This window comes from Rhincodon typus, chromosome 13 (genome assembly GCF_021869965.1).
Source record: "Rhincodon typus isolate 14 chromosome 13, sRhiTyp1.1, whole genome shotgun sequence".
Classification (NCBI taxonomy): Eukaryota; Metazoa; Chordata; class Chondrichthyes; order Orectolobiformes; family Rhincodontidae; genus Rhincodon; species Rhincodon typus.
Window position 1 is genome coordinate 27849913 of NC_063344.1, and position 22170 is coordinate 27872082.

At 38.9% G+C, this 22170-nt stretch overlaps 1 protein-coding gene across 1 annotated transcript in view; it reads right to left on the bottom strand.

Moving 5' to 3' along the window:
• ccdc39 (coiled-coil domain containing 39) overlaps positions 1-22170 on the bottom strand; it is a 107340-nt gene that overhangs the window by 74360 nt on the left and 10810 nt on the right. Inside the window, exons 3-7 of the mRNA XM_048604832.1 lie at positions 19078-19224; positions 12272-12430; positions 7722-7814; positions 7377-7505; positions 4552-4743 (exon numbers count right to left, since the gene is read on the bottom strand). Coding sequence (XP_048460789.1) covers positions 4552-4743; positions 7377-7505; positions 7722-7814; positions 12272-12430; positions 19078-19224 — 720 coding nt within the window. The remainder of the gene's footprint in view (positions 1-4551; positions 4744-7376; positions 7506-7721; positions 7815-12271; positions 12431-19077; positions 19225-22170) is intronic.

A 22170-nucleotide genomic window follows, 5' to 3' on the forward strand; every position in this document is an offset into this window, starting at 1 on the left:
TCAGTCATAGTGATGAATATCACAACAGACATTTTAAAATAAGCCATTAAGATTAGGACAGAGAATAGATACTGGAAAAGTTGCAAAAAAAAGGATTCATGAACTCTTCAGAACTTACTCCAGGCAAAAGACCAAAGCTTAAACCGCAGGCATTGAAAATCTGAAATCGGAACAGAAAATGCTGGAAATCCTCGTAAAGGAGCATACATGGAGAAGGAAATGCAGTGAACTTTTCAGATTGATGACAGATTATCAGTATGTCAGTGTTAATTCTGTTTTTCTCTCCTTCCATGCCTGAATTGCTGAATATTTCCAGTATTTTATTTATTAATTAATTAACTAATTATTAATTTAATAAAACCTAGTCACGCACATGTAAATAAGTAGAGTAATTGGGCCATCCAGTTTCTTTAGACCGCTCTGTCATTCAATATGACCATGGCTAATCTGTTTGAGTTCCAGATTTCACATTTCTATCTATCCTAATAACTTTTTATTTCCTTGCCTAACAAGAATCTATATATTTCCATGTCAAAAATATTCAATGGCCCCACCTCCACGAAAGTTGCAGAAGCTGAGAGAAAACACAACCCCTAATTTTAAAGCAGTTTCCCTTAAATCTGAACTCATCCACAAAAGGAAACATCCACCTTGTTAAGACTATTCAGGATCTTATAAACTACAATCAAATCACCCCACACTCTTCTAAACTCCAGTGGAATGAAGCCCAGATGGTCCAATCTTTCCTCTTAAACAAACTATTTATTCCAAGTTTCAATCTAGTAAACCTCTTCTGAACTACCTCCAATGCATTTAAATTCTTTCTTCAAGAAGGTGACCAAAATTGCACATAGTTTTCGATATGTGGTCACATCTATGCCCTGTGTAACTGATGCATAACTTCCTTACTTTTATGTTCAATTCTTTTTGTCATAAAGGATAGCATTCAAATAGTCTTTTGAATCACTTACTGAACCTGAATATTGACTTTTTTGACTCATTTACCACAATCCTTAGATCATTCTGCACTTCAGCATTCTACACTTGTTCTCTGTTTTACACTTCTTCCTGCCAGATTGAGCAACTTCACATATTCCCACATAACATGTCATCTCCAGATTTTTGCCGATTCACTCAAACCATCTATTTTTGCATCCTCGTTAACCTTTAGGCTATTGCTAATTTTCATTTGCATGTTGTGCTGTTTCAGTATCAAAGTCACATTTCAGTAAACAATGCCAAATGATACTTCATTGTACTGAAACATTAAAATTGTTTTTGAAAAGAATATGTTTCATGATACTTTTGTCATCTGAAGCATAGACTGTTCTGTGCCTCAGTAATGAAGGGAGTTATGTGACCCATCCTGAATTCTGTTGACAACAAGACTGGGTAGACCTGCAAACTGACCAAAATCGTTCTGCTAATATCGGATAGGTTGTTAATCTCCATGTCCTTGGAATGTGTTAGGAATACATTGTTTCAGTGATATTTTAATTTGTCTATTTAATTCTAAGACAGAATGGAATATTAGAGGTTCTAGATGATAGCTAATTAGCATGTCTATCTGGATTCAAGATCCATGCAATTCACACTGTCACGGTGATGGGCTTTGAGAGGGGAAGTGTTTACAGGAAACTACATAGGATTGTTTCCCAGGTTCTCCCAACAATTTGTCTGAATCTCATAGACACATTAGTCTAGTTTGTGTAAGAGATAGAGGGAGAGTCAGAGAGAGAGGAGAGCATGTGAGAGAGAGAGGCCAAGATTTACAGTTTTGAAATCAAAGTATGGTTGCAAGCATCTTAATACCATATCAGTTAATGCCTGAGCGCATCCTCATGTGACCACATGCTTTTCAGCTCATTACCTACACAAGTGAGGTGTTGCAGAAATTAGACAGTAAATCACATTTGGTGAGTTAGTTAGCAGTTCTTATCACTGACCGAACCTTCTGGGATCAAAAATTCTGGTGCCATACAGCTGGACAGTACTTCATTTGCTGCAAGCCTAGAACTTTCAAGAAGCCTGTAGTGGTCATCCCCCAGAAGCACAGAAATAGCTTCAATTAGGGGAATTTGGCTCTTGGGATTACTGATGCTGCTTTGCAGATACTGCTGAATGAAGTCAACAAGATAAAGTATATCCTATTCCTTACACAAGTGGCACCAGGATGCTATACCGTAAGATCCGTCTAGCCTGGGAGATCACAGTCCAGGTCAATGCCACTGGCCCAAAAAAGTGTTTGCTAAGGGAGTGCCACAAGAACATTAATGATCTTCTGTCCTCCACATGGATAAATGGCACCATCTACCTATGCTATGTCATACTCCCAGTGGGATCACTCAGTCTAATTCTGCCACTGCGCATGCATCTCACAAAGAGTCGTATCCTGCGAACCTCAGCGTCATATGATATGGTATCAAGAGCTCAAACCCATCTCATCCTCTTAAATTATTCACCCTTCCTGCCAACTGCACTATGAGTAAACATGCTCGCAACAACTTCTGTGCCCATTCTCATCCCACTCAGTCCTAAACCTTTAATACATTGCAGGTAAAACTGGTGCTCAAGCATTTGGAGAGGGCCAAGACTGGCAGGGGTGGGTGCTGGATGTAGTACCTCATCTCCAACACAGAAATCCTCTCCTGGCACCCTTCATCTTGTGCATGAGGATTCATCATACACAATTTGATGGCTTGTAGTCCAAGAAACTGTGTGCCTTGGCCAGTGGGGAAGATGAGTTTTTCAATGAATGTGCCTTGCTCCATTGACCCTTGTTCATTTGGACGAAGACAAGATAGCAATCAGGTCACAAAGTGGCTGAGTGCACCCCATCCCTGGACTGAAAAGGAATTGATTCCTGGACATGTGCTGGACCAATGACCCAACTGACCATGGCCAACCTCCCAGACTAGAAATGACCCAGCCTCTGAACAGACTGTGGCAATATTCCCGATTGAATGGTGTCTATACTAACCCCACTATTCATACCATCCCTTTTCTTTTCACACATCGTCATAGTTTTCATGAATTTGCGCTGTGTCTGCCATGCACCTCTTCTGACATTGACAAAGCACCATTTCCTTTTCATATTGATGTTTCACTGTCTCAGGCAAAAGTGAGAGTAGCAGAGCATGAGCCTTGGTGGGAAGTGAATGCAGTAAGAGAGATAGAATGAGTGTGAAGTATCAAAAAGAAGATGGTGACACTCTCACTGGCAGAATGAAGGAGGCCATTGACCTTCTTCTTACATTGTTCTGCAATCTTCCCAAAAACTGAGACTTCACTGACCTGGGTGGCAACCTCGAATCAAACTGGCATGGTCTGGTGTCATAATACTCTCTTCTGCCAGTCCTGGGAGACGAGGATGTCTATCAGGACCTTCAGGTCGCTGACCAGAAAGTGGGGTGCCAATATCCCCTTGTCTGCTGTGTCTGGGACATAAGTCAGGAACTGCGTAGGGCAGCTCTGGACTGACAGTTCTTATCTGGCTGAACAGTAATCTCATAAAGATGCCGCCACTGCAAGAATATATCAACAGTGGTAAGTTGTGATGGGCAATGCAATTGGTAGAATGGGATAGAATCAGGCAAGAGAGGTATCATTGGGCCAGGGTAGTAGTTTATGAGGCGAGTTTGGTAAGATGTAGACAGAGATCTCGGTAGGCCTCATGGAAAGAAACCTTGATGCAATTGACACCAGGCCAAAAAACGGAATGATTTTGCTCTCTATTGTTTTGACAGTCAAAATGCACTTTTACAATATGCGCTTTCTGTGTCTTTTAACTGGATGTATAGACCTACCCCAACCTACTGCTAAATCAGGTAAGATCCTAGCATCAGCCTAGACCATTCTGATGCCCTCTGCCATTAAAGGAGTTTGTAGATGGCCTATGCAAAATTGCTCTATAGAAACTTCAAAAATCAACTGAACTTGCCAGAAATTCACCAAAGATCCTCAGACAGCACCTTCCAAACTCATGACCACTTCCATCTCGAAGGACAAGGGCAGCACATATATGGGAACACTACCACCTGAACCTGAAGTTCCCCTCCAAGCCACTCACCATTCAGACTTGGAAATATATCGCCGTTCCTTCACTGTTGCTGGGTCAAAATCCTGGAACTCCCTCCCTAATGGCATTGTAGGTCAACCCACAGCAGGTAGGCTGCAGCGGTTCAAGAAGGCAGCTCACCACCACCTTTTCAAGGGCAACCAGGGACAAGCAATAAATGCTAGACCAGCCAGCGATGTCCACAATCCACAAAATGAATAAAAAAAGTGTTCAGTATAATTTCTAAACCCTCCTGCCACAGTTATAGTAGTATGACATCAGAAGCATTCAGGACTTTTGGCATCACAATTTTCTCAATATACCTATTTTGTACAAACAAGACATATTTAAAATAATCAGACAACTTCTTTCAGCCAGAATGAAGAAGATTGCTCATTCCATAAACATAAATTGAGAAAATGCACCTTTTTATATTAAATTCACTTCTTGGTATGAGGTTTTGCACTTGTAGCTGTTAAATATTGTGTAATTACCTCGTTTTGTAGTTGAAGCCGGTTTGTTTCATGCCCTTGATGCTCTAATCGAAGTTTAGCCGAGAGACGTTCATTTATAGAAATCTTTTTTTCAAATTCTTTATTGTTTTCGGTTTCATTTTTAAGAAACTGGATTTTCTCATTGATAGCTGCTTCTTTCTCTCGTATTTCTTGCTTCACCTCTGCTAACATCTGTTAAAGATGATTTTGTTCAGTGTTATGCAATCATCAATCTATTTTCAAACTAAACTTATACCAGAATTATATAGAGTTTTGTTTTTGACATTTTTGATATTCATGCAATTAAATGCCTATAGGATTATAGTCATAGGAACTAACCAGACAGTTAATAGTGTTTTAACTTACTGAGTGTGGCCTGAACTATTCCTTTGACTATAATGAAGGTTCAACTGAAATTGAGGAACATTTTTTTTTGGGAAAGCTTATAGAGATTGTTAAATGTAAAAACCTAACTTTATATATTGTAAGAGGAAAGAAGATCCTTTTGATTGAGAGATGAAATCTAAAGGAGATAAATACATCAATATGATACTTGCTTTAGGAAAAATATAATGAACAATGATTTGCTTTATGAGCTTTAGATAGGATTGCAAATGCATCCATTATAAATGTCTTTATAGTTTTATTGTTGCATTTATTTCATAAGATGAAATGTATATATAGAAAAAATGCAAGGAACAGTATATTCCATTTCAATAGTTTTAATTTAATGTTGCATTGGATAGTTCCTTGAAAATCAACTCTTAATACTCATAAAAATTACAGTGAAGATAAGTATAAATATGAGACCACCTGGAAACTACAATATCTCCAGAGACAGTAGGAACTCCCGATGCTGGAGTCTGAGATAACAATATTTGGAGCTGGATGAACACAGCAGGCCAGGCAGCATCAGAGCAGCTTTCCTGCTCCTCTAATGCTGCCTGGTCTGCTGTGTTCGTCCAGCTCCACACCTCGTTATCTACAATATCTCGAACGTGGAAGTATGACATGATTCTCCAGAGAACATATAGAACATAAGAACATAAGAACTAGGAGCAGGAGTAGGCCATCAGGCCCCTCGAGCCTGCCTTCCATTCAATAAGATCATGGCTGATCTTTTTGAGACTCAGCTCCACTTACCCGCCCACTCACCATAACCCTTAATTCCTTTACTGTTGAAAAATTTATCTAGCCTTGCCTTAAAAACATTCAGCGAGGTAGCTTCAACCGCTTCACTAGGCAGGGAATTCCACAGATTCACAACCCTTTGGGTGAAGAAGTTCCTCCTGACCTCAGTCCTACATCTGCTTCCCTTTATTTTGAGGCTATGCCCTCTAGTGCTAGTTTCACCTGCTAGTGGAAACAACCTCCCTGCCTCCACCTTATCTATTCTCTTCATAATCTTATACGTTTCTATAAGATCTCCCCTCATTCTTCTGAATTGCAATGAGTATAATCCCAGCCCACTCAGTCTCTCCTCATAATCCAACCCTCTCAACTCTGGAATCAACCGAGTGAATCTCCTCTGCACCCCCTCCAGTGCTAGTATATCCCTTCTCAAGTAAGGAGACCAAAACTGCACACAGTACTCCAGGTGTGGCCTCACCAGGACCCTACACAGCTGCAGCATAGCCTCCCTGTTTTTAAACTTCATCCCTCTAGCAATGACACACAAAATTCCATTTGCCTTTTTAACTACCTGCTGCACCTGCAATCCTACTTCAAGCAATTCATGCACAAGGACACCCAAGTCCCTCTGCACAGCAGCATTCTGCAATTTTTTACCATTTAAAACATAGTCCATTTTGCTGTTATTCCTACCAAAAGGAAGAATATCCTCAATGTTGACAATGGGCTCAGCTTTTAAAATATTTCTTAAATATGAAAAATAAACTTCTTTAACGTTTAAAAAGTTAAGTGCATTCTCTAAACTTGCTGTTATTAATTTAAAATAAATGGGGAACTTGACACCATCATGTGGCTAAAATGTATACTGCATTGAATCCTGTTTATGGATAAACATGCTGAACTACTCACAGCAAGTGTGTTGAAATCATGATTTTCCACAGTATAGGGTGGATGACAAAGGTAAAAAAGTATGTTATCTGCATAATTTCTAAAAACAGGACATTTCACTGAGTAATTATTGCCTTTTGTAGTTTTTAAGAGACACATCCAAAATCTCATCACTGAAGCAAACTCACTTTGTGTGAGTGGCTGACTGAAACAGCTGGACAAGACTGGCTGAAATAAGGCCAGCTTTTTAAATGGGTCAATACCAAGTAAGCATTTAGCAAACTGCTGAAGTAGTCAGCACATTAAATATGTTATAAGCTGTATTTATGCATTTGACCGTTATGCAAACCATTAAAGAATTCCAAACAGAAGTTTAAAAGTGATCTGTAAATACAGAAAAGTGACATCGGACAACTATTTTGTCATTTGAACCAAGACAATATTGATTCAAGAGATCGTCCTCTGCTTCAATAAGCAGCATTCCAAATGCAGAGAAGATATTTAAACTCAATAATCTGCAAAGCCAAGGCAATTGACCACATTGGCTAAGGCAGCAAATTAAAATATTTAAACATGTTGATGATCATTTTACTGACAGCATTGAGGCCATTAGCAAAGTGTCTGGTACATGCCACAGCCAATCTCTGTCTATTCTCCATGCTTCTCCCCAGCAAAGACTGGGGAGCATACCAAAATAATATGATGACACTCAGGCTGCAGTCATTTATATATCAGCTATAAAAAGTGAGGGAATACAGAACTGTACCAAAAATCAAAATTACAAATGTGGAAATGGAGTTCCTTACCAAGGCACATTCGTCCATCTCCTGATCTCTTTTCTGCATCTGTTCAATAGTATCCTGCCATTGGTGGATTAGTTCTTGCCTCTCACTGTGGGATCTACGAAAGTCATGTGCTATTTTGTCTAGTTCCATCTAATTAAAAGAAACAAGTTTCAAAATTTGCTTTTTATAAAATCTACAGTGTTTACTTTGCTGCTACACATTAATGTGAGTGATTTAACAATAAAAGAAATGTTAGTATCTTAAATGTAAATGCAGTATTGTACTTAGCATATTCATAACAGCAAATATACCATACGATCGAATAAGAACAGAACTTGTAACACAGTTCTCTGTAGTGTCTCTAACCTGAGCTGCCATTGTTTCAGTCATTTCATTGTCAAGTAATTTACGCTTTTTATTTGCTTCAATCGTCATCCTCTCCATCCGTACTGTAATATCCTGTAATAAACAGAAATTCTACCAAGTAAATGTGTTCTATATGCAATATTTCTTTTCCTTATGATCTGCAGTCACTAACTTATACAGGAAATTGATGTGGAGGTGCTGGGGTTGGGCTGGGGTGGACAAAGTCAGAAGTCACACGACACCGGGTTCTAGTCCAACAGGTTTATTTGAATCAGAAGCTTTCAGACCGCTACTCCTTCATCAGGTGAAGTTATGAAGGAGCAGCGCTCCAAAAGCTTGTGATTTCAAATAAACTTGTTGGACTATAACCTGGTGTTGTGTGACTTCTATATTGGAACAGTATAGGTAAAGTTGAAGCTACCATAGTTTCAGAGGGCTGCTGTTTCATTAGAGAGAAACAGCTGATGGTGGTTGAACCTGAGGGTCACAACCTGGTGGGTGAGAAGGTAGTATGGGAATTGAACCCATGCTATTGGCTTCACTCTGCATGACAAATCAGTCATCCAGCCAACTGAGCAAACTAATCCCAGAGAACAGTGCAACAGCAGTATCAACAACAAAGACAACATAAATAATTTAAATAGTTCCTTCACTGTAGACAATGTCCTAAATTGCCCATTGTGACCTAATTAGATAAAAATGGCTGCCAATCTAATTAGGAGAATATTACAAGTGGGTTGCGAAAAGATTAGGTGAAGAGAATTGGATTTTAAGGAGAGTTTTCAAGAGGGAAAAGGAGGTTGAGGAGTTTAAGGACAGAATTCCAGAACATAAGTTCCAGAGAACGGGATGCAGGGCTAGTAGAGTAAAAGAAAAGTACACAACGGACATAGTAGGAGGAATGAATAGCTTCAACTGTTGTTGGGGGGAGAGGGTCACTCTAAAACTGGAACAGATTATAGAGATAAGAAAGAGATGAGGCTATGAAATTTAAACAACATAAGTTTACATTTCAGGTGTCAAGAGTCTAGGAGACAATGTAGGTCATTAAGAACATGGATAATATGAGATATGGTGTGAAATCAATAGCAAAGCTTTTGACGTGCAAAGGTTTAGAGAGTGTAGAGATGAGTGCTAGTCAGCAAATGTTGAATATGTTGAATAATGAAGTGACAAAGTAATGTCTAAGGTTTTGGAGTAGATTTGTAGCTCAGGTTGTGGGTGTTGAGGTTGGTTGGCTTGCCGAGCTGGTTTGTTGCTCCGCAGATGTTTCATTACCCTACTGGGTAACATCATCAGTGCAGCCTCCAATGAAGCATCGATGTGTTTTCCCGCCTGGTTTTTAAACTCTGGAGTCCGTTGAGCTGGATTGCCTCACTTCCAGTTTTCTTTCATAGTGGAGTGTATATGGAGTCGAGTTCTATGTGTTTATTGATGACCAACACTCACTCATCTCAATCCACATGGATAAGGAAAACCATCAATTCGACTGGGACAACAACAATACCCTGGGACAAGCTAAGCAGAGACAGGCACGGGAATTCCTAGAAGCCTGGTACTCCACAAAGAAAGCCACCAATAAACACATAGAACTCGACCCCATATACACTCCACTACGAAGGAAAACCGAAAGTGAGGCAATCCAGCTCAACGGACTCCAGAGTTTAAAAACCAGACGGGAAAACACACCGACGCTTCATCGGAGGCTGCATTGATGATGTTACCCAGTAGGGTAATGAAACATCTGCAGAACAACAAACCAGCTCAGCGAGCCAACCAACCTCAATGACAAAGTAATGGTAGAAGGCTTTAATAACAAATTGGCTAAATCCGGTCTTAAAGTGGAAATGTTGTGAAGGTGGACGTAGGTAATCTTGGTGATGGATAGAATGTGGGATTAGGATCTTAGACCAGAGTTGAAAGGATTTTCAGAGAGCAAGTAGACTGGTTAAACCCAAGAAGATGGAATGAATTGAAAAGGGATAGAGTTTGTGGCAGGATCTGGGGGCATTATAAATGTGCAACGAAAGACCCTTCAGCTTAATTAGAACTAATACATATGTGGAAAGATGAATGAGTTGGTTAAGAAACTGAGGTTAGTGACAACACAGTACTGGGTGAAGTTAACCCCATGACTTCATATGATGTTGCAAGGAAGCAGCAAAAAAAACAAAGAGAAGAGTACGCTGCTAAACTCTGATCCTTGAGGGCCCCAGAGAAATAATATGTTGAATGGTAGGCAAAGTTATTTCTGCTGCTGGTTGGCTATGAGTGGATAGCTAACAGTGAAACCATATTAACTAGAATTGCGAAAGACATGATCTTGGCTGATAAGATTAACCTATCAAAGACGGATTGAAGAAGGAACTGAAGAATAATGCATCGTGTTCACCATCATTGAAGATATAATTTGTAACTTTGATTAGGGTTGAGTTGTGGCAAGGATAGAAACACAGTAGGAGACATTCAAGCAGGGAATTGCAGAAAAGATAAGCAGGTGATAACTTGCTCAAGGACTTCAGAGGAAAGTGAGGTTGGAAGATAGTAGTATTTTGTAAGCATTGACAAGCCAAGCATGTATTTTTCGAAAGGAGGTTGATGGTGATGTTTTTTAAAGATATGCACGAAGAACAGATAACCTACGTGGTTTGATTATTATGGCTGCAGTTACAATAAAAGTCGATCAGACAGGCTATAATGTAAAATAGCAATACATTCATAAATGTAAACTTGTATTTGCAACTAGGCATCATCCATGCTTTCAGAAGCTTTTCTCTTCCATTCCTGTCCCATTACATGCATAGTGAAGGGCACTCCTCTTTCGCAGCACTTGACCCAGTGTATGGCTCGGCTTTAAATTTGGGGCAGCATCAGGATCTCTTGAGGTCCCAGCAGTGTACTTCCACTCTTGCTCAGTCCAAGATAACACAAGCAGGATACATACTTAATGTGGTGAGCTGCAGAGAATTGTGAGAGAAAACATGATGGAGTTCATGAAGAGAAATCCTCCATGAAATGCCCCAAAGTTGACACTTGGCTGACTTCTCGTAAAATTCACCTCTATTTTTTTCATAGCCAGAGAGGGTGTTCAACATTAGTAATGCCATAGTATGCTGTCAAGAAACCAGTTACAACTCTTTCAACAAGGTGTAACTGTTAAAAAGGTTTTCACATTCAGAATAAGAGCATAGAAGCAGAAGATCATGACTTGCTCCTAATTTATCTGGTTGTATGACTTTGACAAAAGAATGCTGTTAAGGAGCAGGAAACTATTGGCAGTAACGTCCAGATTTCCACAATTAGCTTCACGTGTGGATGCCAGAAGATGCCATTAGTTTCACAGTTATAATGATTGCAATTGATGACAGTTTCACCATGTTACAGCAACTATAATTGAGGGAGGAATTAGCTGACTCGTCCCCCTTTCTATTTTTGATTCACTACAACGACTTGCAACATTCTCATCTCCTGCCACATTTGTCATATTATGATCCACTTGGCAGAATGCGTTAACTTCCCAGTCTCACTACTCTTGAGGTGGCCAAAAAGCTACAGATTTAATCAAAGTCACAAAGTCTCAAATTTACCTGTCTGATGGAATCAGGTTAATGGAAAACACTGACCAGATTCCTGTACTAAATAACAATTAGTGTTTATAACAAATAAATAAATTCTAGCCACAAGTAAACAAAACAATGAACTATCCACATATAACCTATATTAGTTAAAATTCTAACCCTCTTTTTAAATACTCAAACACATACACAGATCAAACAGACCAAAATTGGTATTATGGTTACAGGAAACAAAATACTAGAGAAACCAAGTTCAATTGCATTAAACCACAGGATGTGATGAGATGTTCCTTTTCCTTCTGAAAATCTTCTGTTCGACAATCTCCTTCTCCAGAACCTTTCACTTTTTTGCTGGATGTACATGGTGATTGCTATACTAATTATAAAGTCTTTTAGTTACTAGTGAAAAGCCACAGTTTACTGTAACTGGTGGGAGAAAATAACTGGCTTTCTTCATAGTTTGGTTACTTTTACTGCAGAGGTATAGAGACATAGCCTCCTTCTTCACCTTCTCTCCCTCTGAATCATTCAGACTCAACAGCTGTTGAGTTGCCTAGAAACCAATCAGAGTTGGTGCTAAGCTGATGTATTCTTGCATCCACAAGTGGTCACAATTGCACAAATCGATCTGTTGCTAGCCAAATCTCACTCTGCACACACAACCAGGTGCTGTGCCACCATATCTTATCTCCCCACTGCTTGCAATCCAACAATGTAAACACAATTCACAGGGAGTTCCAGCAACTTGTTTTCAAAAGCAGCAATTCCTTCCAATGTCCTTGGTTTAAACAATCCTTTTCCCATTTCAGTTCATAATTAAAAACAAAGAAAATATTTTAAAATACAGAGTTTACAATCAGTAGATTGCTCATGTGTTTGTTTTAGTTCACAATTATGTTACTTCCTAAGGTTCATGAAAACTGCCATGGGATATTGTATTGTTGAGTAAATAAACAGAAGTGAAACTTAACATACCCTGATTTTTCCTTCATCTTCTTGTGCATATTTTTGGATGGTGATTGCATCTTCATCTGTTTTGGTTGACTCCTCTAGCCAGGCCTCCAAAGCTTGCCTGTCCCAGTTCAACTGGCATTTCAAATCCTCAATTTTCTGTGTGTACTTATAGATGCTGTTCTAAAAAACAAGTACAATTATGCATATTTTCTTCAGTCTTTCTGTTTTACAATAATGTTAACTTTTTGCTCACAGTGGTGACTAATATTCAAACAGGAAGTGGTGCTTAGTTCACGGAATATTAGAAATCTGCAAAGTGACAATCCAATAAGTCATCTTGTGGATGTAAAATGTATTTATATCTATGATTAAGAAAGAATGAGCCCACCTTCCTGCTTTTCCATTGTTGTCCAGCTGAATGGGATTGCTCCCACCCGGCTCAATTCTTAACTATCAAATTGGAATCAATGAATTACTAGAAAAAAGCCTCTGATGTTTCACAAAATTTATCCTTGGCATTTCTTATTTCTCCTCTACATGTTGCCCCTTGGTGACGTCAATGAAAAGATCAGCATTAGTTTTCACATGTATACTAATGACACCCAGATTTACTTCTGGGCTCCTCCATTGTTAGACTGTATATCCAACATCTACGACTGGATAGTCAGAAATTTTCTCCAATTAAGTACCAGGAATTCTGAAGACATTTTCAGTTTCTGCTCCAGCCATATTCCCTAGTCACTGTGCTGTCCCACTCCCAAACAACATTCTAAGATAAGGCCAGGCCATTTGCAACTTTGGTATCACATCTGGCCATGAAATAAGTTTCCGAACTCATACTTGTGTATCACTTAGATCACCTATTTTCATCTCCATAATTTTGTCCATGTTGCAGCTTATTTTCTGCTGAAATTATAATTCAGGACTCTGTTATCTCCATACATAATGATTTCAACACTTTTCTGACTGCTCTGCCACATTCTAACCTCCACAAACCTCAGGTTAACAAAAGCTTTGTTGCCTGGTCTTCATTCACACCAAGTCTCATTTACCTATCATCTCTGTACTCACTGATCTAGACTGGTTCCGGAACAAAAATGTCTTGTTTTTAAAATTCTTATCCTGGTTTCCAAAATTTCACTTTGGCCTCACCACTTCCTATCTCTGTAAATCCTCCAGCTTTGCAACTGTCCAAGATGTCTTCAGTCCTCTAATTCTGATTTCTTGAGCATCCTTCATTTTAATTGCTTCATCATTGGTAGCCAAGCCTTTAGTTTCCCAGGCCTTGAACATCTGAGTAATCTAATTACACTTTTCTGCCCCTATCTCACTTATCTTCTTTTAGATATTCCTTAAAACTGACAGCTTTGTCCACGATCCTGGTCATTTGACCGAATACCTCCTCATATGGATTGGTGTCACATTTTGTTCTATAATATCTGTAATGCACCAGTAGGTGGTTTGGTATCTTGGAAGTGCTTTATAATTAATACTGATGCTGTTGTTATCAATCCACTTGCACCTGTATGGCATCATTCCTACCGTTAGGATGTCCCAATGCAATTTACATCCAATTAATTATTTCTGAAGTGTAGGTGCTATTGTTTTATAGGTAAATATATAAAAAGGTTTTGTGGGAAAGCCCAATAGACTGATGATAATTATATATTTTATAATGCCAGCATAAAGCAAATAAACTTAAGTAGAATCACTATTCCACAACATACAAGATAGTAAACCAAATATAAAAGCAGAAAGAATAGTTCAGTTCACATGGCAGTCAAAGTTGGAATTGAAATCTAAAACCCTGAAGTGGAAAACAAATATTCTGCTGTGAAAATTCAATGTTTCCATCCTAATGGTACTCCTTGTAACCTTTGAGACTGCTTGATGAATCATATAAAACCTCTACAATATTTTATATTATGCTAACTTTATGCTCACCTTAACCTGGAATCAGAGGCAAATGTAATGTTGCTAATGAGATTGGTTAGTCAAGTGCTATGCTTTGTTATGATCCCCACAGAGATCAATAAACTTTAAAAAGAAATTTGAACTTCCAAGGAAATACTGAAAGAATTACATGACGGGTCTTAAGGCTTTTCCTGCAACAAACTAAAACCATGATTGATTATCCACTATTTCAGAAAGTAACACATACTGTAAATGATGGGAAATATCCACAATTAAACATTTAAAATAAAAAAAAATCTCCCTTCACTGTCATTCTTTGTCCCTTAAATAGACAAATCATTCTCCAAAAACCTCAAAGTGATTCTAAGCCTCCGGCATTCACATCTCATATGATGAACAATAGAGGTTTACTGCCTAAAGCTTCCTGCTCTTTTTCTTTCTCTCTTAGATTCTTGCAGACTGGCTCTACCTCTGAGATTCTGTGGTATTTTTAAAAAAAAACTAATCCTATAAGGCCTGTGTGCCTTGGCTACGTGCATTCAGAATTGGCTTGCACATAGAAGACAGAGGGTCGTTGGTGGAAGGGTGTTTTTCAGACTGGAGGTCTGTAACTAGTGGTATTCTGCAGGGATCCAATACTGAGAACTCCAATTTTGTGACATAACTTGGATGAAAATGTAGATGGATGGGTTAGTAAGTTTGCAGATGATTACAAAGATCAATGGAGTTGTGGATAGTATAGAGGGTTGTCAAAGGATACGGCAGGATATAGATCAGTTGCAGATATGGGTGGAGAAATGGCAGATGGAGTTTAATCTAGCTAGGTGTGAGGTGCTGCACTTTGGGAGATTAAATGTTAAGGAAAAGTATACAGTTAATGGCAGGACTCTGAACAGCACTGATGTATAGAAGGATCTTGTTCAAGTCCATAGCTCCCTGAAAGTGGCCACACAAGTGGATAGGGTGGCAAGGAAGACCTATGGCATGCTTGCCTTTATTGGTTGGGGAATTGAGTACAAGAGGATGTCACGTTGCAGCTTTATAAGACTTTGGTTAGGCCAGACTTAGAATATTGTGTTCAATTTTGGTCACCACATTAGAGGAAGGATGTGGAGGCTTTGGAGGGGGTGCTGAAGAGGTTTACCAGGATGCTGCCTGGATTCGAGGGTATGAACTATAAGGAGAGGCTAGAAAAACTCTTTTTTTCTCTTGAGCAACGGAGGCTGAGGGGAGACTTGCTAGAAGTCTATAAAATTATGAGATGTATAGATAAGATTGACGTTCAGAATCTTTTTCCCAGAGTTGAAATGTCTAATACAAGGGGGCACGCATTTAAGGTTCTGGATGAAAGTTTAACGGAGACATGAGGGGCAAGTTTTTTTACACAGAGAGTGGTAGGAGTCTGAAACACACTGCCAGGGGTGGTGGTGGAGGCAGATACGATAAGGGCATTTAAGGGACTTTCAGATAAGTACATGAATATGCAAGGAATCGAGGAACATGGACCAAGGGCAGGCAGAAGGGATCAATTTCATTTGGTATCATGTTCGGCACATCATGGGCCGAAGAGCCTGTTCCTGTGCTGTATGGTTCTATGTTGTGTGTTCTATGTACAATAGCTTCCTATGGACTCAAAAAGCCCATTTCCGTGTTAATATTAATCACAATGGAACTTGTATGCAGATAGAAATGCTAATCAGCTATCCTCTAACTCTCAACTGTATTTGATCGTAGAAATAAATAGACAATGTAAATTACAAGAGTTCACAAAATCTCATTCCTAACACTTTACTGTGTTTGGAGACTAACAATCTATACACTATAAACATAGCTGCTCAGGTTATAGTTTACAGGTAAGAATATTTTGTGCTTTGTTTCTACTAATACAAGCTGGACCTCCACTAACAGCCAAGTCACCCAGGTTTATTATCAGCATAATTCAGAGCAGACCTTCATGTTATCTTAAAGTAAAGACAGAGTCCCAAAACATAACAAGCTTACAAACTTCACGTGTGTAACAACTTTAAAGGTTCTTCGTGAATGATTCAAATCTAAAATATTATACTCATGTAAGTGATACAGTTATTTCTGTTTAGCATGACAATTTGCTTCATCAACCACAGTGAAGAAACTGTTGGCTCTGGAAGGAAACAAACAAAATCTCAGGTTTAAAGTTTAATGAGCACAACGACTTGTTTCAACATTTTGAGTTTTTGCCTGAAAAATAAAGCATTATTGAAAGGCAATGCAAAACCAGTAGCTGAACCTTGTGGACAACTAACAGTTTGCTCTGAATAATAACACAGAAATGAATCCCAAGGAGACACTCAACGTGAATCAAGTTGATACTATTGAGGATATTTGTGTCCTAGATCAGTAAGTTAATAGCATAGTGATAAATCTGAGGGACTTTAAATCTCTCAAATTGAATAATAAAATGATTTTTTTTGGAAAGTTGCGCTGAAAAATAGAAAGATCTGTATTTATACAGCAATTTCTCAGCCATCATATATCTAAAACGTCCGACAGCCAATGAAGTATTTTCGAAGTGTAGTGACTGTTGCAATGTCATAAGTGGAGACTTGTGTTCTGTAAGTGTAGTTACTCTGTTAATTTTACTCAAAACATTGAACAGATATGCATGTATCTTTGCCTGCAAAATTTGAATATGACCACTGTTACAAAGATACTTTATATTTAATATTGTTTTGAGGACTTAAGTTTTGAAGGAATGTGAATAAAGAGCATTATTTTAAGTTTTGTGGGCATACCTGGAGTCATTTTTTTAAAAGAGGTAATTGAAAATTCATTGTGGACATTTGGAAATATTAACAAGGCTTCCTGGAAATCACAAGTGTAGTGATAACTGCTTGCTTTGCAATAGAACCTACTGGGGTTTTTCAACAATGACTAGCTTGGTGAAGTTGTTTTAATCTAACTGAATTACAGGAAAGCCTGCCAAGAACAAGCTGAGTTGCAGAAAAGCTTGCTATCAACAAGCTGCCAAGCTGATCTCTCCCATTTCTGAAAATAAAACCCTCTACATCAGTTCAGGTTGAAACAATTTTTTTTGAAAGAGTGATTGAAAGAACATCTCAAGATTATATTTCTTGAGCAAGCTGTGATTGTAAGACTTTAAAGACAACATGCATGATTAATGACCTGACTGCATGTGCCAGAACATCAGAGCAACAGACTCTGGAATATCCTATGCTTAATTCTTGTGCTTCCAAGAGTATCTTTTTTTAGAAAAGCATTTCTTTTTAGAAAGTCAAAGTTTGCAAAGAAATCTGTTTTTTTTCACTTTGCTGAAGAATGCATGTGTGTGTTTCCATTTGTGTCTTGGGACATTTATTAAGAAAAGCATTTCTACTTCTATCTTATGAACTGTTTATATTACATAGAAACACAGAAAATAGGAGCAGAAGTAGGCCATTCAGCCCTTCAAGCCTTCTCTGCCTCAGTATGTTTATGGCTGATCACTCAACTCAGTACCCTGCACCCACTTTCATCCCATACCCTTTGATCCCTTTAGCCCAAAGAACTCTATTGCTTTCTTGAAGACATTCAATGTAATTGTCTCATTAGCTTTTCGTAGCAGGAAACTCCACAGGCTCCTCACTCTATGGATGAAGAATTTTCTCCTGAACTGAGTCCTAAATGGCCTATCCTAATTCGTTAGACTGTGACCCCCTTGTTCTGGATTCCCTAGTCATCATAAACATCCTTCCTGCATTTACCCTGTCTAGTTCTGTTATCCAATAAAGGTGCAATAATTGGTTAGGTTTTGTTTTGATAATAAATCAATAATTATGTTGATGAAGAAACTTGATTGATAATGCTTGTTTAAAATCTTATATAGATAAAGTACTTAATTGGTCATCGCAACAACTTGAAAAACTATTTTTATTTTACGTTGCAACCTGTGGAATAATGGGACAAAGTGACAGTGCAGTCCTCTAGCCTCTATTGTAACTGTACAGAGTGAATACAATAACTGATACACATAAGAAAAAAGTGTCAGCTTGCTGTAGCAAAATGTTTTTACTATATTAAATACCTCCAATTATATTTAGCAACTCATTTTAGTAATTTAATTCTGCAGAATGGGAAATGATAGTGGCAGTTAGTTCAGATTTTCAAGTTGACAAAATATTTTTATTCAGCAGATTACAAATCAATAAACAGTCATTAGGCAAATGAGTATGGAAAATGGAAATGAAAATGAAAATAGGCAAATGGAAACTAGAAGACACTGAATTTTGGGGATAATTATCCCCTAACCAACCAGATAAGAAACAGATACAATCAGATCAAGTTTTGTTGATATGATAGATACATAGACTTTGAGGAGACCCAGATGTTAAGTCTCAACCATTTAAAATCCTCAGCTGTTCTGGATGGTGCTTATGGCACTCTTCAGTATTAATTCTTTCAGACCTATATACAACACTTTCTAGTAATTGTTAACAAATAGAGAATTAAATACTGTACAGTGAGTGCCTTCTGAGACTCCAGTTGACCTTTGGCGACTGATCATGATGCCAATGCAACTTAGTTGTGCACACAAATAGCTTGAATTTCACGCAATTTTCAAATTAGTCATGAAATGACACCATTCTAACTCCATTTTGATTCAGCCGCCTCCCTCTCCTTCACCTGATAAGTTGAATAGCCCTGTGTTGACTTTGCATGTAAGTTAATCAACTGGAAAACACAAATGCCTCAATGGTGGTGGCTAATAGGTGAAAATTGCCACAGGTGATTTGGTGGTGGGAAAGGATGTTTGGTTGTGTGTGATAACATTTCTGGATATAAAAGAAAAAAAGAAGAGAAAAGAAAAGGAAAAGAGAAAAAGTAAGGACACCATTTGAATAATCACATAATGATTTGACAGCCTTATTGACACTTACCTCCATAACATTTTTCCTCTCTCTCAATAAAGTCATGTCATTTTCAAGCCGCCGAATCTCTTGTTTGAGACGTTCCATCTCCCGCTCTGCAAGATGCTTGAACTGTTGTTCAGTTTCAAATTCTTTTTCTCGTGCCTTTTGCAAAGACTTAGAGAAAAGTTATTAGTACAGTTTCAGTAAGTTTGCCTGCTTCACAGTAAGAAAAAACGTAGATAAACTTGCTAAAGGATCAAGTGAATGATAATAAGATTCCATCACGTTGGGAATGATAACTTATTCCATTGTTCATATTATAAATAGGTCCCAGGAAACATCTCACATATTTAAAGATGGGGGATGTTACGTATATTTAGACATTCTGGCAGCATCTATGGAGAGAAACTGACGTAATGCCCTGAATTTACTGAGTCACCAAACAGCCTGACAAAAGAGAGGAAATATTCAGTCTGGCAGCTTTCGTGAACCGGAGGAGCGGGACAGGTGCGTGATTCCCTCAGGGGCTTTCTAAGGAAGAGCCAATAAAACCTAACAGGTGAGGAAGCTAGCCAATTAAGAGTCATAATGCCAGCAGGACACCATGAGGTGCCATTTTTAAAGGCAATGTTCACTATTGAGACAGGCTTAGTCATGGGTTACGAAGGAAAGGGGTTATATCACAAAGGCTGTAGAGGAATAACTTCATCATCAAGAAGGACAACTACACTTAGTGACATCAAACTGAAGTGCTCCTATGAGTAACTAGGCTGAGGAAAGACATCTTAGACAGAATTTTTGCAAAATTTGACAATAGGTGGAATGTTATCGGGGTCGGAGTGACATGGGCTATGGTGAGGTAGGTGGCAGAATTGAGTCAAAAGAGCAGTGAGGCCCAATTTGGCTTTGGGAGCAACTTATATCATCTTTGAGATAGTAAGAACTGCAGATATTGGAGTCAGATAAAACACAGCGTGGAGCTGGAGGAACACAGCAAGCCAGGCAGCATCAGAGAAGCAGGAAAGTTGACATTTCGGGTCAGGAAGAAGGGTGGGTTCCGACCTGAAATGTCAACTTTCCTGCTCCTCTGATGCTGCCTAGCCTGCTGCGTTCCTCCAGTTCCACACTGTGTTATCTCTTATATCATTTTTCATGCTTTTCACAAGTGGAGGAAGATGAGGACATTGATGAGGACTTGAGGACTTGAGTGCAGTCATCATTCAATGACTGTAAATTTGTTGCTGATTGAATATGTTCAGAATGTGCTTACATTTATGGCAATAGCGCAGCAGCACAGGACAAAGAAGCTTACTTGGTTGCTAGGACATAGAGGTCTCAACAACATCACATGAGTGTTCACAGTCTTCTCCTGCAAACTCAAGGATTTCCTCCTCATATGTGGTGAGGAAATGAATACCAGCCATCCTACCATCCATTTTGAACACTTTAGACTTATTGTGGGCTGTTTTTTCTTACAATGAGAAAAAGGGAGGAACTGAATGAGATGAAAGTGGCTGGAAGAGCTGTTAGTGACAGTGCAAGTGCAAAAAAAGTTGTGAGGTATCCTGAGCAAGTGAGCAGGAATTGCAGATGACAGAAAAACTTAGTAATTTGTGGGAATGGGGTGGGTACAAGCTACCGAGAGTGGTAGACCTTGAGCTTTGGTGGAAGATGGATGCAGTGGCAGAGTTAGAGAGAACGTGAGGTGGCAAGGCGAAAATGGAGGCACTTTTCCCTGCAGAATATGAAGGCCATTGACGTTCTTATGATATTTTTGCATGTTCCTCCGGACTATGGACACCTCACTGACCTAGATGGCTACTTCAAACCAGGCTGGCAGCATCTAGTGCCATGGTCTCCTTTGTCAATCCTGGGGAAAAAGGACAGCCCTCCTCTCCACCATCCAGTCCCCAGGACTTTCAGGTTCCTGTTGACGCAGTGTACAAAAACCTTCCTTTCTCAGCCATGTCCTTTGGAATTGTGCAGCAACATGTTGTGAAGGGCAGTTCCCAGCTTGCAACATTTGAAATAATGCACAGGTGGAGTTTAAATATGGCATCCCCAGTGTTTACAGCAGAAGGTCCTGGCATCAAGGAAGATTTCCGCCTCTGTTAACTGCAAGATTGCATGTAAACGGTACCATGTAGGCTTAATGCACAACTAATGACGTGAGCACTGAAGAAATGCATGAGAAAGGTCACCAGAAATTCACAGAGGGAAACCTTCCATAAAACTTCCCAAAGCATGGAAAGATTCAGCCATCGTTTGAATGTGGAAAATGGATAGTTTAAGCTCTGGATACTGATCATTACCAACGCAGTTTCTTGAGAAATGCAGTTTTGCGGAGTTACTTCTGCCCTATTTTCCATTTCAAGGAAGTTAGATATGTATAGATATGGTTCCAAATGAAAATGATCTTCATAGAGATAGCAATACAAACTTTTGAAGGTGCACAGCAGGCAATGTAGTGGTAATGTCACTGACCAACAGCCCAGAGTCTCAGGGTAGTATTTGGGGGACATATGTTCAAACCCACTATGACAGATGGTGAAATGTGAATTCAATAAGAAAAAAATTGTAATTAAAAAGAAGCCTTTATAATTGTGAGCATGTAACCACTGTTGGATAAACAAACATCTGGTTCACTAATATCTGTTAGGAAATCTAATGTCTTCTCCTGGTCAGTCATACTTGTTGTAAAATTCATTTATGAGATTTTGGCCTGGCTGGCTGACGACCATTTATTGTCCATCTCCAGTTACCCTTCAGAAGGTGATGGTGAGCTTTACTGAAGCACTGCAGTCTATTTGGTGTAAGTACACCTACAATGCTGTTAGGAAGGGAGTTCCAGGATTTTGACCCAGCGACAATGCAGTAACTGTGATATATTTCCATGTCAGGATAATGAATAGTTTAGACAGGAATTATCAGATGGTGGTGTTAAAAAAGGGCAACGTGCTTCCCTTGTCCTTCTAGCTGGTAATAGTTGTTGGTTTCAAAGCTGCTTTCTAAGGAGCCTTGATAAATTTCTGTAGTGCATCATGTGGATTTTTGTAAAAACTGAAAGAACTGCAGATGCTGTAAATCAGGAACAGAAACAGAAGTTGCTGGAAAAGCTCA